General features: G+C 37.4%; 1 protein-coding gene across 1 annotated transcript; it reads right to left on the reverse strand.

Annotated features, from left to right (window-relative positions):
• Window positions 1-2002: 2002 nt before the first annotated feature.
• gsk3ab (glycogen synthase kinase 3 alpha b) lies at window positions 2003-20710 on the reverse strand. The gene is made up of 11 exons (XM_014028364.1): window positions 20639-20710; window positions 20349-20534; window positions 12227-12414; window positions 12048-12131; window positions 10642-10752; window positions 8065-8195; window positions 7635-7839; window positions 6203-6298; window positions 5872-6058; window positions 5641-5718; window positions 2003-4648 (listed from the first exon to the last, which is right to left on the reverse strand). The coding sequence occupies exons 2-11, from the start codon at window positions 20521-20523 to the stop codon at window positions 4581-4583; spliced, it is 1323 nt and encodes a 440-aa protein (XP_013883818.1). The 5' UTR covers window positions 20524-20534; window positions 20639-20710; the 3' UTR covers window positions 2003-4580.
• Between the last annotated feature and the right edge of the window lie 594 nt (window positions 20711-21304).

Genomic DNA, 21304 nt, shown 5'->3' on the forward strand with positions numbered 1-21304 from the left:
CAAGCATTGTTTCATTTTCCTTCCTTGTGAAGAAGACACTTTAATGGAAAATCACTGCCTGTTAATTCTGATTGTCAGTATTACGTGCATTTATCTTTATACTGGATTTTCATGTTTTACGTTTACAATATTATTCATTGTAGATGATGAGTTATTCAATGGTTTCCCAATTTTCCATTGAGGAACATAATTTATAACATATTTCAATGAAAGTTGAATAAAATAGTTGTAGCACGTTCATAAAATTGGTTTTGCGTGGGTGATAAACCTAATAAACCTCTCATAAAACCATTTCTTAAATTATTTTTAGGCACATTTACATTATTTTGTTATATACCGTATATAAAAAATATGTCACATATTTGTTTTGGTTGATTTTCTATTAGTTAAATGTGGTGTGATTTTTACCCTCAAAATTATGTTTCAATAGAAAATAAAGGGGTCAAGAACCCAGATCCCAAACCCTTTTTATTTATTTATTTATTTATTTATTTATTTATTTATTTATTTATTTTACACTCATGCATGCTTCAAAAAAACTGAAAGTTTTTCTTGAAAACCTGATTCCCTATAAGAAATTCTTGACCTCACAGTTTAGAAGGACTGGGCTCAGAACTGGGTCGAGACAAGAACAAAGTGTTAATTTATGTGAGCTGAACTTCAGGGGCAAACCTTAAAGTAACTTATTCACGCCCAGGGCTGCAAAGGTTCTGACAGAATCTATTTATACTTCCTACTGGGCTCAGAGAGGGACAGAGGTCAAAAGTTTAGGCACACCCTGAGACTTCATTAAATCCTGCTCCTTTTGCAGCAGGCTCCTCACTGAATAAGAAATGTCAAGTCCGAGGCGGTGTGGGAAAAACCTCAAATAATTTGGCTTTGTGAGATGTGTGCTGACACGATGCAGAATGAGTTCTGATTTATTGTATAACAAGAAGTGGGACAGTGTCAAAAAGAAGAGTTTCACTAAAAAGAACCAAAAGGCCACAGGAACACGTGCTCTCACATCCAGTTTAACAGTAAAATTTCATTAAAACATTCTCATACGATCAGTGGCATGGTTTCAAGAGCAACTCCATCTGGTTACATCATTATCCAGCTGATTCCTCACAGAGTTCAATGATCCAGCTGACTCTGCAGCAGAGCAGTGCTTTTCATTAATGAGTTTCACACCATCTCCTATCCTGTGGGCGGCTTTAAAATATCCCTCCTGCGTGAGGAAAAGTCCACACCACTTTTACAATTGCTCAACACCCAGTTCTACAAACTCTTTTGACGTGTTTCATCTCTGTATTCTTCTACCTTGTGGTGTCTAAAAATAAATAAATAAATGTGACGAGAGCATTTCTTCTGTCTAAAGAAAAATGGTACTGTAGCCTATAATATAAACACAATGCAATGATTTGCAAACCTCTACTCAAATGTTAGTCACAATGCAAATTAGTAAACATATTTTATTTAGAAATYGAATCTTTTTGAAAAGATGTCAACTTTATGATGTTGCCGCCATCAGATTTAAGATTTTTTTAAAAGACAAAAAATGCAAAATCAATATTTTTGAGCTTTATATCTTATGTCATTCCCTCAATAATAAAGAGCTGCTTTGACTCATTTTTTAATGTTTGAGGAATTCTTGAATCTCCTGAAGTGGGAGTGTCAGAAACGGTAGGTTCTTACAGAGGCCAATTTAGGCGTAGACAGATGATGCAAAGTCAAATTTATTTTTGATATATACAGCATTTTCATAACTGAAAGTAACAGTTACTTGGTAGTGGCATAGAATTGAACTATGTACCTGGAAAATACACAATACCACCTCTAAACATTTGATGTTTACTTTGTTCTATTGTGAATAAAATAGATGTGAAGTTTGCAAACCATTGTGTTTCTTTTTTACAAAGTCCCAACCCTTTTAGAATTGGCTGTGATAGCTTGTTTTTCTGCTGCTACAAGAAGCATGGCTTGAAGATTCAGAAATGTCAGTAATGAATTTGACACTGGGACAGTTTCATCACTTTATTAATGAGTTTAATTATTTATACCAACAAACAAAAAACAGTCTCTCTCTCCCTTATTCCCTCCCTCTTCCATCTTCAGTATCAAACTATTCTGATCCCAATGATGGCATTTTACCCTCTTTAAGGGTGATGAAAAGGTTACTGCAAATAAAATTAAAAAAAAGTGCCATGAATCAAAAGATAGACAAAAATAAAATAAAAATTAGTCAGCTCTGTGTGGGAGAATGTTCATGGTCAACCAGCACGCATACAAACATACATTCCCTGAAGCTGTGCTGACAACTTGCAAAAACTCGCCACCTGTGAAGCAAATACACACACATACACACACACACACACACTACTGAACCCTCAAACCTTCACATTCAGACACAATATGCAAAAACAGCAAACAGTCAAGACAAAGGAGATGATACATTTTAACAGAAGATTCATTTTTTTCTCCACACACACATACACACAAACTCACTCTCGCACATACACACACACACAATTGTGTGCCCCCATCCATCCATCCCCCCAAAAAAACAGAACAACCCCATATATCCAGAGGCTTGTAACATTCCCTTCACATTGAAGTTTAATGGAAAAACTGGAGCTCCGCTAGTTGGCGAGTGTGTGCACCTGCAGACAAACAAAACCACTGCTGGGGAAGCACACCATCATCTGGATCTGAGTACAGTATCTTGGATGTGAAACAGTTTAGCTAAAATTTGGATTTGAGAAAAAAATAAAATAAAAATAAAATAAAAGATGAAAAGATCCCAAACCCCCCACCCCTCCCCCTAAAAACACTATACAATAAATAAAACAGTCATGACAACATTAATGGGGGACAAGGAAAAGCTTTGATGAGAGGAATGAAGGGAGAGAGAATAAAAATGAAACATTTTGTTCTGTTTTTCTTTTTTTTTTTTCTTCCCTCCTGAACAAGGGACTGAAATGAAATCGTATTTACAGACTGTGACTGAGGATAAACGGTCCGGCTTGCTGCTGGGCCGGTCTACTACAGAAAAAGAAAATTACAAGAACAGCAATATAATTACAATAATAACAAAAATAACAAAATAAAAGGTACTTGATATTTACAGTTTAGCTGTGAAAAAATAGAGGAAGTAAAAAAAAAAAAGGGAAGTGGGGTAGCAGAGTGGTGAAGATGAGGAAGCATCGAAGGGGCGGCTCCAAAAGCTGTTGGGTTTCAGGGGGTCTGAGCATTATTTCTGGTCAGATTATTCGTTGGGTTGGCTTGAACTGAACACATACGCTTGCGAGTCAAACATAAAAAAATAAATACATAAAAACATCTCCAAGTGACTGTTAGCTGTGCGAATCATTCAAGACAAGTTCTGTCTGCTGATTCAGAGGAACATGATATAAGAGTGGAACAAGCAGGCTGCTTTAAAGGGGGCAAAAAAAGGGTTCAAACTGCCTTCGCACCTGATTCTTTACCATAATCAAGAAGCATCGGAAACTGACATAATTAATGAGGTGCTTCATTCATTTCTGTGCAAATCTGATGAAAAACTTTTCAGACAATGAAGCTTCTGTATCAGATGCAACTGTAGCCTAACGGCTCCCTCCATGTGACRTCCTGTCCTCAGCTGGACACAACTGGCCTCTTTCTGTGTCTCTCCACTCCCATTAGACATGTGCAAAAGTTTACACAAAACACTGGCTTTCCAGCTTAACCGATGAGCTTATTGTGAAAAAACTCAAGGTGTGCGCACTCCACTTGGGCGAATAAAAAAAAGGGCAGTTAAGATGGTAGCAAACAGTGGAAAAAGGGCTTTGGTGCTTTGACTTCCAGAAATTAAATTAAAACCACCTTTTGATCTAAAATGACATTTCAGCTCGCAGATTAAAACTATCCCTCAAGTCACCCCAGTGGTGACCTAAAACCTTTTTCTGAGCTGATTTCAGGGTAGAAAATGACAGAAGAGCCTCTAGTCTACACACTGGACTGTTTAGCTACGATCAAACACTTTTTTTAAAATTTTTTTTCAGCTGAAGTGTGCAAGTTTTAAACTCCACTAAGAATGATTGTCAATATACATGTCAGGACTTACCACGCTACCCTTACTCTCAACTCCAAAGCCAATCGAATTCAATTAAAATCTGTGGCACTCTAGCCTYAAGTAAAATTAACTAATGCAAATAAATTAACGTAAAAATTAAAAGGTGTTCATTATAATATAGAAAATTCACATATGTGCAAGACTCTTCTTTTCACCATTTTACTCAACAGCTATTTTTATTCTAACAGTCCACATAAGGACAGTCCACATAAGGGCCGACGTAGGACTGCAGCTTATATTAAATCAAAGTGCAGCTTACAAAATGCCAACCCACAACTTCTTACAGCGAGTAGCTGCAGGCACTGCTTTCTACTAGAACTGGTTAACACTTTAGGGAACGCTGAGTGTTTATGCGAGCATGTCAGGTTATTAGTAATGTTTTGTTTATTCCTTTAAGGGTTGGAGCCAGGAGTAAGCATAGAGGGAAAGGAGCAAAAAGAAGAAAACAAGGAAGACAAAACAGAAAATGTGACAGAGGGATGAGCGCTCAGGTGCTGTTGTTGATGGATCCAGGTGCTGAGCTGGGTTGGGCGGTACTGTCTGACACGCTGCCCTCTGCAGGGGAAGTGACAAAAAGCATGTTACAAACACAAATGATAGTTTAATAAAATAAGAGATTAAATTAAAGAAATGACATATAGCATCTGAGTTAAGGACAATCTCAAGGTTACATCATAAAAACAATGAAACATTCCACAAGTGAAAAGTTAGGATTTAGGCTTATGTGGCATCAGCTATTACAATATGAACATACACTTGCTTTATTAGGTCCACCTGTCCAGTTGCTTGTTAACACAAATAGGTCGATCACATGGCAACAACTCAATGCTTTTAGGCATATGGATGTGAAGACCACTTGCTTAGGTCCAAATGAGCATCAAAGCAGGAAAGAAATGGGATTTAAGTGACTTTGAATGTGGTTTGGTTATTTGGCCAAATGACTGGTTTAAATAATTTACAAAGTGCTGATTAAGTATGATTTTCACACACAACCATCTAAAAGGTTTAGAGAGTAAGTAATTACAATCTTAAGGGGCTAGAGATATTTGTAAAGCCTAAAATTCAAACAAATTTCAAGGACCGATGTACGGAAAGTGATTATAAAAATACTGGCTCAACAAGTTTGTTTAGGAGAAGGATAAAAGTTACATTGTTGAAGAAATATGAATTAAATGTGCTTTAATTAATAATGTGCATTCATAAGAACTGTTGTTTGAGAAAAAGTTGAAGTTTTTTTTAAGTTTTGTTATTTGTAGATTATAATTGTTTGAATTTATTTTTTATTTGTTTTATTTTTGGAAAAAAGGGGCATATGTTAATAAGATTATTTTCTTCTTTCTGCTACCTTTCATTTTATTTGTGATTTGTTTTATTTGGTCGTGTGTGAAAGCAAGCAATTCAACAGGTGTACATAATAAAGTGGTCGGTGAGAGTAAAAGATTTTTCACACCTGAATGAAAATATTTTTTTAACATAATAGTACTGTAGTTTTTATGACATTCAAAGAAATACATGTTAAAAAAATCACAACAAGCTGTCATATGTACCATGTGAGGCAGGCGATGTCTGTGCACGAGCGTGAGGAGGAATGAGCGTGGAGTTCAACTGGGGCTGAATAGACAGCTCTGCAGGAGAAAGACAAAACTTTAATTACATGTACATTTCTGCAAGCTAATTATCATTAACATGTAAAGACAACACTAAAAATCTATTATAAAACATAAGTGCATACAGCCTTGAGTATAAGAGTAAAGACAAGGATGGAGAAGCAAACTGACCAACAGGACTGAAGTTGAATAGGGGCGGCAGTTCTCGTCCGCTGGGCAGACGGGTGTTGGGCTGGCGCAGCTCATCGAAGAAGGCATGTGCGCATGCTTCCAGGGGAGACAGTCTGGAAACTGGGGTGTACTCCAGCAGTCGAGAGCAGAGGGCAATGGCCTCTGGAGGGGTACGAGGCTTAAAGACCTAATAGAACAAATAGGAGTGGAAAACTCTTGGATGTGTGTGTACAAACTAGAGAATAAAAATATTAGCAGTAAAAATACAAGACAGCCTACTTGTTACTAAAACATCACTGATGATGATCCAAACTTCTCAATAAAAGCGTACCTTTGTCCAAGGATGAGCTTTAATCTGGGGGAATTTGAACTCTGTGTAGTTAGGATTCATCTCCCGGATCTGCTCCCTTGTTGGTGTCCCCAAAACCTGAGAGGTGGAAAAGTCATAAACTCTATAAATATCAATGCCATCGGCTGATAAACCTCAAAAATATTATTTTCTAAAATAAGTTCATTATTTGTGCTTCCTCCAGGATGATTCATTTAACATCTTTGTGTTGAACAGCAAATATGATTTTAAAAGCATGTTATTTTTCAGCGTTGATGAAATTTGTCTTTTAGAGTGGAGCATAAAACAATCTGTGCCTGCACAGATTTTTTCTTTTTAGCCTGAATGAAATCATCTTTATTCCAATTTCAAAGTTGTATTTCCATGTCTCACAGCAATCGAACTGAATAAAATGACCTTTTGATATTCAGTGTCAGATAATTATTGAGGGCTTCCAAAGAAAAAAAACCTTCAATCTTTCTTAATTTTACTGGTAAATTTCTATTTATTCAATGCAAGATGCTGAGCAGGATGGAGACTTTTATGAAAATACGGGTGTATGCACACCTGACACATTTGGTCCGCTTTAAAAGAGACCAGAGTTTGTTTCTCCCTTTGGTCTGGACCTTTCATGTAGGTAGTCATGATAATCATGATGCAGACCAAACAATAGACCCACTTTTTGAGGTCCATTGCCAAATGAACTCTGGTACGGTTTGATTCTGGTGTGAATAAAGACCAGCCTCAACCCGAATCAGCTACAGAAAGCATACGCTTTTTTGGACTTCACAAGCCATCGTTGCTAAACTTCATGGTAAAAGTTAGCCATTCAGTGTTGCTGATGGTACCACTACATGGATGATACAAGCAGTGAGCCGTGGACAGATCTGGAGCAACAAAGAGACACAGTTCCATATTTGGATAAATGAACACATACAGTAAGGAGAAGACACAAAAGAATGTGGTCGTATTCTCCATGTTTGGCACATCAGAACTGCAACGTGCAAAACTTCAATCTTTCTTTTCAGGACTGTGCTCTGCGTCATTTCTGTCCAATGGGAGCAATGATCATCACCCGTGTGGTTTTGTTTACAAATTATAGTCCAAGGATAGAGGATAAAAATAGATGTGTAATGATTTGGATTGTCAAAAAAACAAAACAAACAAAAAAAAAAACATGAAAATTTCAGTCTTTCATGAGTCATCTCATATATTTGGATACTTGAAGCCCCATACCAATTCAAACCCCTTTAGGTTTGAAAATAATTGACTGAGTGGGCTGTATGTATGATTTATTGCATTCACTGTTTCAGCTCTTCATTTCACCCCAACATGATTCACACATGCACCTATTACAACAAGAGTAGTACACAATGTTGCACACAAGCCATTTAGGGTGGCATGTTGACTTTTCCCTGCAGGAGATTTGCTGTACCTTGATGATCTCTACTAGCTGGTCCACACCACTGTCCCCAGGAAAGATGGGCTGGCCCAGCAGCAGCTCCGCTAACACACAGCCGGCTGACCAGATGTCAATGTTGGACGTGTAGTCGGTGGCGCCAAATATGAGCTCCGGGGCACGATAGTACCGTGAACAGATATAGGACACATTTGGCTCCCCTCGAACTAACTGCTTTGCACTGGAAAGTTTGAGAGGAGGGAGATGAAGATTAGCAATAAAAAGATGAAAACTGCAACAAACCACAAGTCTCTATTGTTCGCGCAAAAATCACAAGCAGAATAAAAACAAAGAAACTACTGACAAACTAAAGGTTGAGCCAGATAAAAACACACTATCAACTTGACAAAACACGCAATACAAAATACAAAATGTTATACGTTTAAAGATAAATAACTTTACCGACCTGCCAAAGTCACAAAGTTTGAGAATGGCCGTCTCTGGATCTACCAGGAGGTTCTGAGGCTTGATGTCTCTGTGACAAACGCCCTGGGAATGGATATAAGCCAGACTGCGGAACAGCTGGTACATGTACACCTGAGGACGACACAGAGAAACACTCAAAAAAGTCAACTTACAGAAAATCTATCGACACTAAAGAGGAGGAGCACAAAAACATTTAAACACATAAATCAGGCCACTGACGACGATCAGGTGGAGCAGAACTCTGCTTTACTTTCTGCAAGTTGTGCCAAATTTAGTATGTTTTAAGCCTGTTCTATTCTCATTTTTCTGAATGCAAGTTAATATTTATTTCATTATCCCTATGGCAGAAGAACAGTGATAACAAGGAAAAATCTATTACATTTCCAAACTAATGCCAATGCAGAATAATTAAACAGAACCTGGACCAGGTAACAGACAGAAATGGGTCAAACTGACTTAAGTAAATGATTCAGTTTTAAAAAAGTTAAAATCAGTCTTCACTGCTGGTTTGATGATTTTAATTAGATGAATTTTAATGCTCTGAAAATTAGACATCAAAACAAAAAGGGATTAAAGATTAAAACGAAATATGARCACAAACATGCAAAGAATACAGATTTTATCTTTTACATCAAAAGAACCACAAGTTTGTTGAAGAACCACCACTAAATGACAAAAAGACCCTTCTCCTTATAAAACATTTTATGATTACACTTGAGATGCAAGATCCAAATTAGCAAAGTGAGCAAGCAAAATAAAAGGATTTAAGGATGATGTGGAACAGGACAGGTGATCGGATTTTTATGCATCTGGACTTGTGATCAGGATAAGCAAAAAGGAAAATAACTGATTGCTCAATCTGAAGTTATCCCTGATCCTGTTTTCTAGATACTTCTGAGCCTTCCTCTCTGGAGAAGACACAGAGGAAAACTCACATCCTTAATGCCTAATGTCTTCCGGCTCTCCCACTGACAGGCTGCTACCAGGAGTGGGTGCATCATTCAACCTGCTGTTAAACAGGATACATTTTCAAAAACAACTCTGCACTGTTCTCCTTAAAAGATAAATGATAAGAAACGTGTACAGTCCCTCAATCACATGTGTAGAAAGTTAAAAATCAATCAATTAATTTAAGTTGAAGAAAAACAAGCAAACTCCCCTGTGACAGCTGCTAAAAAAATCATTTTTATTCATTTGCTGCTTCTGGCATTTTTAAAAACATGGAGGAACAACATAGAGGAGATGCGGTAACATCTGAGGATATAAACTGAAACTGGCTCTGTTTTTGTCTCATACACAATTCCTGTTTCTAATGCACCAAAATAATTCAAAGATCAGTGGCCAACTTCATCCAACTCATTTTATATTTGCCCTTAATTTTATGTCCGCCATGTCAAACTCAAAAAGTGTGCACACATTTAGGCACGAACCCTTTCAGTGAATTTGAGAAATGTGGGCAGAAAGCATCCTAAAAGTGACAAATGACGAAAGTCGTCATCATCGCAATTATCGTCATTATTACCCACATGGTGCTGTGACAGCAGGCTGGCCAGATTACTGAACGATGACAGAAAAGATGACTGAGAAACGACGGCTGTTACCAAGAGAGCAGAGATGGGAGAGGAAGCTTGTTAAAGAGCAAAGGAAGAAGGAACATGACAAAAAAAAAAGAGTGCACAAGAGACAATCCGTAACAGAAGTGTGTCACCGTGGGAAGAAGGGATGGCAGTGAAGAAAGAACGAGAGAGATCAGCGAGCGTCTCAAAACCTCAGGGGACCAGAAGGCTGAGGTGGGGAAATGGGCCATGAGACAGCCATAATGTCCCCTCTGCTGCATTGTATGCAGTAAACACACAAACACTAATATGAGCACCGTTTTAGCAAAAATATCACAAACAATTATCTCCCACGGGCCCGTCATTTTATTTTCCTGCTTTCACTATTCTAAAACACTAAGATGCTATTGAATATAAACACACTGAGTGGCCTATTCCATCCAAGGGTAATTACTGACKATGTTTTCATCATTTAGTTCTCACTACTTTCCGTTCTACAATTGAAAAGAAAAAAAAGAAAAAACACACACAATAGGAGTTAGATTTGGGAAATGTAAATCTCCAAAACTCAAAAGCAGATTTATAACCGAACTGTATAACACTCTTAAGAAAGTTTGTCTTTTATTGTATTTCTTTAAAAAATATATAATAATGTGTGACATTTTCTCAGACATCAGCCCTCCTCACAACCCTGAACAATACTTACAGCTAAATTGTATTTTTGTTACTCTAATTTCTACATCATTTTCAAAGGGAACATTTCAGCTTTAGCAGAATCAGATGACAACAAAACCCCAACAAGTGGGTGGATTAACATACTGTATGTTCTTTTATAAGCAGAAAAAAAGACAAAATATTTTGCCAAATTTTATCCAAAAAAAAAAAAAAAATCTTAAATGATATGAATGAACTTTTTAAAGATTTGAGTGACAACATGACTGGAAGATGCCAACTGAGAACACAACTAGCAGTGTGTGTGTGTGTATTTTTCCTCTACTTACCTTAACATAGATGATGGGGATGGTGGTCTTGGCCTTGTTGAAGTGCCGAGCCACTCTGTACACTGTCTCCGGGACATAGTCCAACACAAGATTCAAATACACCTCATCTTTCTGGGAAAAAGAACAAAAAGATCCAGGACTGTTAACAACAGGTGGGATGTAAGCTTTTGTAAAGCCCATTTTCTGAATTCACTGCAGTCTGTAGTACCTGGAAAGTTCACAAAGAGCACTAGAAAACAGCTCAAATCTTGGAAGCATTCACCCCAGACTTGTTTACCTCAGTTTGCAGCCCCAGTACACCAGCTTTATTTTTAGAACCTTTAATAAAATTTAATTTTCTGAAAACCCATGTACATAAAAGCAGATGAGTTTTTGTGATTGAGGTGCTCAGGGTTGAGGCTGGATTCTATCCCAGCAGTCAGCAGGTGAGAAAAACCCATTAGTGGGGTCAAAACACCTCATTTTTCATCTGTTGACGTCTGTGGTTAAAATACTCTGCTTTATTGCTTCAGCCTTTATGCCACAGGTTACAGGAAGTGATGGGATATTCAATTGGCCCAAAGTATTAAGAGTACCCACATCTGACTTTGTCTCACACATCTCATCAATCCTGGTTAGTGCAACTTCTGCTAAACAAAAAAACAAACAAAAAAATAAAACTTTGAGTCCATGCCTAACATTACAGATTCACCAATTACCTCAAGAACAAAATAAGAAAAAAATTAAATTAAATTTAAAAAACAGAACACTAAACTAATGCTTACGGTACTGTTACTACTTTTATTTATGTTTTGCTGTTTTTATAGCTCATTATATTTTATATAGTTTTTTATAAATTTGACTTTAAGCCAAATAACTGAACACGGCTCCAGTAAATTATATTTAACAAAAAGATTGAAGTAAAGCAGTGAATAAAGGAAGGATTTCCAGACCAGTGCTGACTTGATTTTTTTCTAATCGGTTGTACTGATTTTGATGTAAGTGATTCTTTGCCATTTGAGTATTCTTTCTTCATACCTGCTGTGTTGGATTAGAAATTAAATTCTGGCCAAATAAAAAAGTTCTCACACAGCATAATGAGAGGACATAAATACTATATTATTAGAGCATACAGATAAAAGTATAAACTAATTAGTTAATTTGCTTATCTGTGATGTTAAAGGTCCAGATGCAGCTTTCCAACCCATCAAAAATAAATCAAAGTGTCACAGCTGGCTGATGTAACTCACTCAACAATCTTTAAGCCCCACAGCTCGAAATAAATACCTTACTGAACAACCAACTTAACTTTATCTTGCACCATGAATCATCAGTGACGCATGATACAGTAATAATTACCAAGGCGTGGGAGAACACTGTTTCTTCTAAATAATTGAATATTAAACATCAGCTCAGGTCATACATACTTTTTCTCCACTTGAGTAGAAGAAGTAGCGTAGCCTGACAATGTTGCAGTGGTCCAACTTCCTCATAATTTGCAGCTCTCTATTCTAAAATGAAGAAAAGAATAAAGTGGTAAGAGAAACATTTGAGTGCAAACACTTTCTTTTAAACATTTGAACAAGTAAGACTGTCTAAATATTACCTTAAACCTTTTGTCTTGGAGAACTTTCTTAATTGCCACCATCTCTTGAGTGTCAATGAGGCGAGCCTGGTAGACCACGCCAAAGGAGCCATTTCCTATGACCTTTATGTCTGTGTAGGACACTTCCTGTGGGCGGTCAGGGCCCTGCCCGGGTGTGGCTACCACCGTCGTCACTTTGCCACTGTCTCCTGTGGATGACAGAGCAAACTTATTAAAAAGCGCATTAAATTACACAGCCAACCTTGTCAAACTAGTAACATTTCAATCATACTGCTGTGATATTTAAAAAAGTGTTTGTTTTTTTAAGAGAATAATGTAAAAGAGGTACACACAGAGATAAAAGAACTGTCTCCAATTAGGCTTTTAAATCAGCATTTCTTAAATCATTATACCCTGTCTGGTAGCTCCTGGGACTTCACTGACTTGTAATGAGCGACTGATACTTCCTGCAACACTCCACCTGCTCCCCTGAGTGACACAAGGCTAAATCCTTTTAACTCGGACATATGATCCAGAACCACAAGATCCAGGAGCACTGATGCTTAATTCAACCCACGTTTGACTTCTTCAGAGTGTGGGTTAAGTATTAATCCCTGGCAATCAATGATGCTAATTGGTGACAGAAGCGGTCTTCACAACTGTTGTTTGTGTATTTGAAAAGAAGAGACCCAGAGGGAACAGGATGATGACAGATACTGTCACAAAAAAACAAGCTATTAAACTTGGGCTAAAGCAACTAAAATTTAGCAACAAGCCTAATAAGATGCCTGCAACACCCAAAAATTGCACAGATCTTTTAAAAAAGACTGTAAGTTACTTTTAATACTGAATAATTAGTGTTAAGCAAAAATAATCACTTTTCACACATGACGGGTACTTTTTGCATTAATTTGTTTGACAAACAAAAATGTCACATAGTTTGAGAATACTATGTGACAATATGTAGCCTGGTAAAAACTAGACCGTCCTTCACTTTGCTTCATACAAGGGTCTGGACTTGCTGCATAGAGAAGTGATTCTTGCAGGAGGCGTGGCCTCTGCTGAAGCATGTGTGTGTTGTCGCTGTGAAGGAGGCTAAGCTAAGAAGCTAACCGGAAAWCGCGAGCGCTGTAAACAACCCTACTGAGAGGAGAAAAGTACCGAGCCGAACGAGAGGACTGTAAATGAGAGCTGCTGCTTTGTCAGACAAATTTAATTTAATTTTGAAGTCTTATCAACACAGACTGGCTTCATTCACTTCCTCCACTGCCACTGCTAAAATAACTTGCAGACTCTGCGCAGAACATCGATGTTGTTCAAAACTCCGCCTTCTGTTTGCTGATTGGCCCAGGTAAAATAAACTACAAGCAGACACTGCACAGAAAATTGATGTTCTGTTCTCTGATTGGCCCGGCTAAAAATCTGCCAGTGAAATCCTTGTCTATGGGAGAAGTTCCAGACGGAGCAGTGAAGGGAAACTAGAATTGAGAGGAACTGCATAGGAAGGCAAGGGCCAGGCTAGACAATATGGCCTATCTTTGTAAAACACATCGACTACTAAACAGTTTAGYTTGGCATAGATCAAACAAAATATCCAAACATTTTGTTTTGTAATTGAGTTATCAGAAAAAAATGTTCGTCTGAGCCATCATAATTACAATAAATATTGTTGTAGTCTTAACCATTTACCAACAATGATCCAAAATCTAGTAGCATTTTTAATTGTTTGCTTTGCTTGTCTCATAGCACAAAGGCAATTTGAAAAATGGTTACAATCAGCAAACAGAAACCATTTTTTGCCAAATATGTTTGCACACAAAAGGACATTTTCTAAATTGTTCAGCAGGTGATTACAGAGCACATTATATTGTGTTAAAAGCATTTTGTTGTGGGGAAAACACACATACATACACACACGTATTGGAAAAGCATAATGCACCCTTTAACAAACTGAAACCCGAAGATTAAACTGCAGTTTGCTCGCTGTGGTGACCCCTGAAGGAGGGATCAGCTTAAAGAAAAACAACTAATCCTTGTAAAAGTTTTTTTTAGACTCCTTGTATCACAGCTCAAACTTCATATCCCTTGTAAATCTAATTCRTATGAAAGAAAGTGTAAGTTCTGTTTTTTCAGCAAGACTTTACCTGAAGGATATCAGGTGAGTGCCAAGTCTGTCAGGCTWATAATTCACCTTATGTAAAAGTAAGACGTTCGAGATGTAACCCTTTTTGACAGCTCCACTTACRGTCAAATAGCTGCATGGTGTTGAATGCCCGTTTGTATGTTGGGTCAAGAAGGACCTGACAAATGGGAAGTAAAGAAAACACAAGGAGTGGAACAGCGGATAAAAGGCCCACTGCCAAAAGGCTTGTCAAGGCCTGCAATAAAATTGCACGGACAGTAGCACACCCGGAGGTAAAACCATTTTCAGTGCTTGCTCAACTCACTTGTCTGAACAAGACCCCTCCAGATTTCTATGTTGTAGTATGTTTTTCTGTTTCAAATACTCTCAGAAGGATTTATAAATTGCTTTTAATTAAACAAAGAAACAAGGAATTTCTAAATCTAGGAATATAAAATGAGATTCACAATCTTGTACCACCACTATCACAGAAAACCCTAAAAATCAGAGTACACTTTCTTATACTTAAACTTTTTAGAACAAAATTATTTCAATGTACAGCTACACATTTAGAACAAATCTCTGAGGTCATCAGGAAAGATTTAACTGAGATTTAATTCAGTCTCGGTGTGTTGTCTTCACAAACACTGACCCTTTTTTATTTTATTTTTGTTTTACTTTCACCTCTCTTTTTAAACAAATGAAGTCAGAGGGGAGCACATTAAATATGGAGCACTTGTGGCATGATAGTGTCCTGAATAATAAATGCAAAAATGAGCGCTCTCTGCCCAGCTGTCAGTGAACAGCTTTGGTTTCAAATACGCCAACACAGGTCTGATGAAGGAAAAAAAAAAACTAACGGATGACCAGAGTGACTTTCATTACGCCTACACTTAATGAAAAATCACCCTGGGAGTGTCTTTGTTAGGTGTAAAACTCTAGCATGCTTTTTACTTGATAAAAAAATAACTAGTCAGATCAGTGATAAATTACAACCAATATTTTATCATTAGTGGCCCTTTAGAGCCTCAGCTGACAGTGTTTGATGATGTATTTATGCCAGGAAGACATAGATAAATTACTTTAAATCTATTGGTGCTTTATAACTCACATACATGCAGTTTTCCTCTACCTCAGAGTACAAAATACCTCAACTGCCTCATATCATGACACATATCTGCCTTTGGTGATTCATGTACCAAAAGGTGCTCCATTATTTCCAAACAGAAACATTACCAACCACACTGGGTGGAAGTCACCAGCATTAGTGTTAACGTAAGGTAAATAGGAGGCCAGAAACTAATGTGGCAACACTTGAGTCAGAGTACGGCGAAAAACTGAACTAATGAAAGGTCTTCTGTGCAGATTGGCAATGACTCATAATACCAACAATCTTAAAAAAGGAACCATCACTGAAATGAGCATTTATTACACAAGCTTAGACACAGATGTGCGAGGAAAAAAGGAGAGCAGAAAAATTTTAAGACTGTGTGAATGCAAACTAAAACGAGGTGGAGACTGAACCATGTCAGAGTTCATAGAAACTGCAAGTTATTATTCTTTTTCAAACTAAATAGAAGGCAATCAACCAATCAGTCAAAACATGTTAGCCTTATAGGTGAAGTGAAAAACATGAACTCAGCAGACTGGCATCGAAAACCAAGAGAACATTCTGTCCCCACACACCACCCCACTTAAAAATAAAGTGTCAGTATAGTAAAAATGTTAAATTTATTCAGCTACACGGCAAAACAGTTTTGCATAAACAAAACTATAACTAAGCATAGACTTTTACAAACATTTAAATAGGTATTAAATGTTGGTATTATATTTCACTCATCCTTTGGTTTAATATGATAGTTGTTTTTGACATTGAGCTAATAATGCCAACAATTCCAGATATTTAAACATATTTTAATGCTGCACATAATCATATAACCATGTCCTTTCAGACCACAGTAAACCACTATGATTAGACATGCTGTTTGCAGCATAAAAACTGTAAAATAGCTTAGAAAAAGGGTAAAAAGTTTAAACATCCAGAAGTTTAACAAAAAAGATGGGGAAAACACACATCTTAAAGAGGTTTCACACAAGGAATATTCATGTTTAAGGAAATAACTGCAAAGAAATGAGGGAGCTTGTGTAATTCACTTACATAATTTTCACTWACGGCAACTCTAGGTTTTGTCTGCACAGTATGATGAGAAGTAATAGGAAGTCTTTCAGAATTTTGTTACTACTACTCCATCTTTTTTGACAATAAAAAGACAAAGCATTTTTTAAACAAAATGGAAGAAGTTGCATAAAGTCCTGTGAAATACTAAAATTGTATTCATTTTTGTATTTCATTTTTTGGTTTTTATTTATTTTTTAAAAGATGTGGTAGAAAAAAAGGCTGTTATGAGTGAATTGGTAGTAAGGCCTCTGCATGATCCACCTGAACTGATGAAATCGGCTCATCATTGTAGTTGCGTGACGAAAATCGCGTCATTCTGTTCGCAGCTCGAATCTGCCACCCCTTTTTGTCACAACTCGCCGAGAGAACTTTTTACCCCCTCCACATAAGAATTTACTGCGTGATCGGACAGAAGTTCGTGGCCGTGTTTGTTTATGCTGAAAAAAAATCTGATGCTGCATTTTGCTTCAACTATTCGCTTCCAAAAAAATAAATAAATAAATAAACACTCACTTCCAGAAGCTGACTGTTGTACCCAGAAGCAGTCATTTATAAAGATAGCAAAATGGCTAGAATCTTATGAAATAAGTTTTGCACAGAGGAATCCATCTGAGGAAAAATGTAGAGCTTTAACTGAGACAGATTTGTGGGCAAATAATGGTGAATCTGAGTTGTTGTGTTTTTCCCCAGACTGTGGACTCCAGCGAGAAGGAACCCTGTGCTGTGACGTGTGGGAGGGGTTTACCTGGAGCTACAGATTGGTGTGTTTCAGGGGCTATGAAAGGTGTGTGCAAAAGCAAACGCCGAACAACCACATGGCCATGCGTCGACTGTTCGGCTTCGGGAGGCCTTTAATGTTCAGTTAGAAGACAGTACGGCTAAATGGACGAACAAACATTTTTGCCTTGACGCTCCCTCTGGCAGTTCAGAAGTCACGGCTAGAGACCCTCTCTTTCATCGCTCGCATGAATTTTCAGAGAACATTAATCAGTACGGTATCAAAAGAGACGTGGAAATAAACTCGGCTGCTCTGATGTGTTGCTGTCACTCAATCTGCAGATGAGTCGCAGGACTCGTGTCCCTTATAATAATAAAAATATAATCAAATGTCTTTTTAAGTTTCAAACTAGTTTCTTACCACAGCTGTATCCATGCTGAAGGATAATTTTAGCTAGTTGTGCCGATCAAGTTTGGATTTCCTCCTCTGCATGTATACTATAAAGCGGAGCTCGCAGGGTAAAATTAAAACAAAACAAAAAAAAAACGAAACTTTAAATCCGGTGGTTCCCGAAGGCGTTAGTCAGCACTACGCTAGCCCACTTTCTCTGGAGACGGCATTTACAATTTCTGTCACTACCTTGCTAGGAGGTACAGAGGCGGGGTGTCTCTGTCCCCMCCTCTGCTCCCGTGTGTCTTCTGAATGAACCGAGGTGGTCAGAACATGTGTCAGTAAAGGTACAGGGTGTCTTCTGAAAGTGAAAGAGTCTTTAGTCCTTTAGTTTCCTCCTCCATCATTTAAATACCATTAATTATAGTTCTTTGTGATCGCGTCACTAACATGCTCCAGTCTCTTTTGAGATGCACAATTTTTGGTAATTAACAACAAGTTTGCATTATAGCAGCTTGTAAAAGTAAATAAATGACACTGTAAAAATTCAACATGTTGGTTAACAGATGTGGACTGTGTTTTCCTTTAGTCCTCATGAAAAGAACAAGCACCAGTGACAGAACGCTACTAAAGCACTGGCATTTTATTGGGAAAGACAAGTTTGACAAGATCTTAAAAAGAATCTATCAAATAACAACCCACTAAGCTGTCACTATAGGTGGCAACATTCCTCCTGCCTTTCAACAAAAACTGAAATTTACAGTTTCATATTGCATTTTAGATGAAGAAAGTACAGTGACACTAAACATTTGTTAATGACTATGTTTCACAAATTATAAGATAAATTTCTAGCAGTTTATCTTAGCAATCTATGTATTGTTATACAACGAAAAATAAGTTGTAACTAGTTAATCAGTTGTAGTTTTAATTTCTGCATGTTGTTCAAGAACCATTATAGTTTCACTGCTGCTTTTATGTCCTTAATTACTGACTAATTTTATAATTACCGAGTCATTTTAATTTACTCTGACCACCTTCTAAGATGAAACAGTGTTGCCCAAATTGCAAAAACCACTGATCAGACTGACTTGACACCATTACAGAGGAAAAGCTAGGCTTTGTGCCTTTCTTTTTCTCTAAACCATTTGGAGCAGGTTGTATGTATATAAACGAGCGATACACCAGAAAAAAATAAAACCTGCAAGTCAGTACAGATTTTCAGCTCTTGTGCAGCTCTAACCTGCCAATACAGATTTAGGCCAAATCAAATATCTTCCAAAAAAAAAAAAAAAAAAAACTATGAACAATGGTAAGCACAACATTTTTGCTAATTTCTGTTGAAAAAGAAAATTCTGTTGTTTGTTATCAAATGTTTACAATAAGCCTAACAAACTGAACTGAAGGGTACCGGACTTCTGTCTTTGATTCTTGAAAATGTTAAGCTTCTCATCCATGGAGCTTTCACAAAATCTAAACAAATGTGTAAAAGTAATTTGCACACATGTTAAACAACTCACAAGATGAATAGCCAAACAGTTTATGAACTTCAAACTCTGCAAATTTAAGTTTAAGACTAAGAAAACAATCCAGATGAGAAGCAACTTCAAGGTACAAAGAAAGAAGTGAATTTGTCTTTGACTGGTTAGGATTACTATGATCTAAATGACAAAGAATCTACACTAGAATAATAATTTTTACCGGGACAAACCAGGACTAAGATCTTTCTCTGCGTAACTGCAAATCTACAACTAATATCCTCCGTACTTACAGGACAGACTATAACATCCTACAGACCAATGTTCTGCAGCATTACCTATAAAGCTACTAAGTTTGACTGTACTATCCTATCTTAAGAACTATAATAAATCACTAGCGTAAATAGGCCCTGTAAGTCAGAGATTTAATTTTTTTTGCCTTAATTCTTTAAACAACAAGTTTCAGATAATGTTAAACTGTTGTAGACTTTTTGTTTTAGGTTTGACATGTTTTTTTGTCCTCCACTTGTACTCTTCACGCATGTTTGGTACAAAACATACTGGGATGGTCAGATACAAGGACTTGACTGAAAATAAGGTGGGGGGCGGGGGCCGGGGGGAACAGACGTCCAAAGACAAATTTTGAACGACCTTTGAGGAACTATAGATTAATTCTGGCCAATAGAAAATAAACTATGAATAACACAGGGGTGATTTAAAACTTTTGTACTGTGTTGTATACGTTGACTCGAAGTCAGCACAAAAAATAGGCTTATACGTCTTTCAAGCGTAAATTTAAAACGTTTAATAAAATTTGCTAAAGTGTGGCAGAACGTACCCGCGAAAGATCAAACAAAACTGGGTACAACAGTAAACTCAGACCAGATGATTTTCTGAACAGTTGTTAGCAAGCCAGTTTCGACAAAAAAGACAAATATCATTCGTGGGTTATTTTAACTTCTAATTCACAATTATAATACAACAACAATACTTTAATAACATTCACACAAAAGTACAGAATGTGAATTATTAAAGCAATATCAGCGTTTTACTTTAAGCTTTTCTTCAACCAGAGCTAACGATGTTAGCTCAGAGATGAAAGCCCTTGATGGTAGCAGCTAACAGCTAACTCGGTAATGTTAGCTTCGCGACAACAATCGGCATTAAAAACACTCCGACGTTGTTGAATAAAGCACAGTTCGACTGTTAATACTAAACAGTTAGAATGAACAAACATTTACAACATATGTAAAACTTACTAGGTAGTTTCAAATTCCCAAAGCTCGTCGAGCCGCTTCCGCTGCCTTGAGAAGCCCCAGTTTTTCCTGTCGAGCTTCCGCCGGCTACTGCCGATCCGGCACCGGCTGCAGCAGATCCGGGAGCTCCGGGAGGCTCAGCGAATGAGCTGGTCCTGGCCCGCCCGCTGCCGCTCATATTTGTGTGAACTAAAGCCGGGTCAGGAAAAAATGTTTAGAGCGAGATCATGGCAAGACACTTTGCCATGTAAATCTGTGATTAAATATTTGATACGAATAATGAATGCACTTACAGCGTTCAGTACAGGTTTCCCGTCTCCCCCTTTCTTCCTCCGTAGAAGAGTGATGGTGGGGGGACTGGGGAGTTGACGCACAACGACGTAAAGTCGCAAGGGAACATGGGAATATGAGTTTTTGCTGGCTTCAATGTTCTTTATTGACAAAAGCACAGAAAAAAAGGTAAATGTTGAAAAACGCTGATTACAAAAATTACAAGAAATATAAACAAAGATTAAATAATCATAGAATAACAATACCAGAAGTTCAAATGATCAACCATCTTTATTAAAAAATAAAAAAGACAAGACAAAATAGAATAAACGTACACATTTTAAAAGTATGTGGTCAATCCTCAAAGACAATCAACAGCTCCATAAAATGGAGATGATATTTTTACTAATACTAGTAACAGAATGTATATTAAAAATGCAAAAAAAAGTTTGTATTTTCTATTAAACCAAGATTTAAAACAAACAAACATCTATCCGTCTGTTTGCTTCCGCTAATCTGGGGTCAGGTTGCGGTGGCAGCAGCCTAAGCAGAGAGACCCAGACTTCCCTCTCCCCAGCCACTTGGGCCAGCTTGTCTAGGGAATCCCAAGGTGTTCCCAGGCCAGCTGAGAAACATAGTCCCTCCAGCGTGTCCTGGGTCTTCCTCTGGGCCTCCTCCAAGTGGAACAT

This window comes from Austrofundulus limnaeus, unplaced genomic scaffold (assembly GCF_001266775.1).
Source record: "Austrofundulus limnaeus strain Quisiro unplaced genomic scaffold, Austrofundulus_limnaeus-1.0 Scaffold753, whole genome shotgun sequence".
Taxonomy (NCBI): Eukaryota; Metazoa; Chordata; class Actinopteri; order Cyprinodontiformes; family Rivulidae; genus Austrofundulus; species Austrofundulus limnaeus.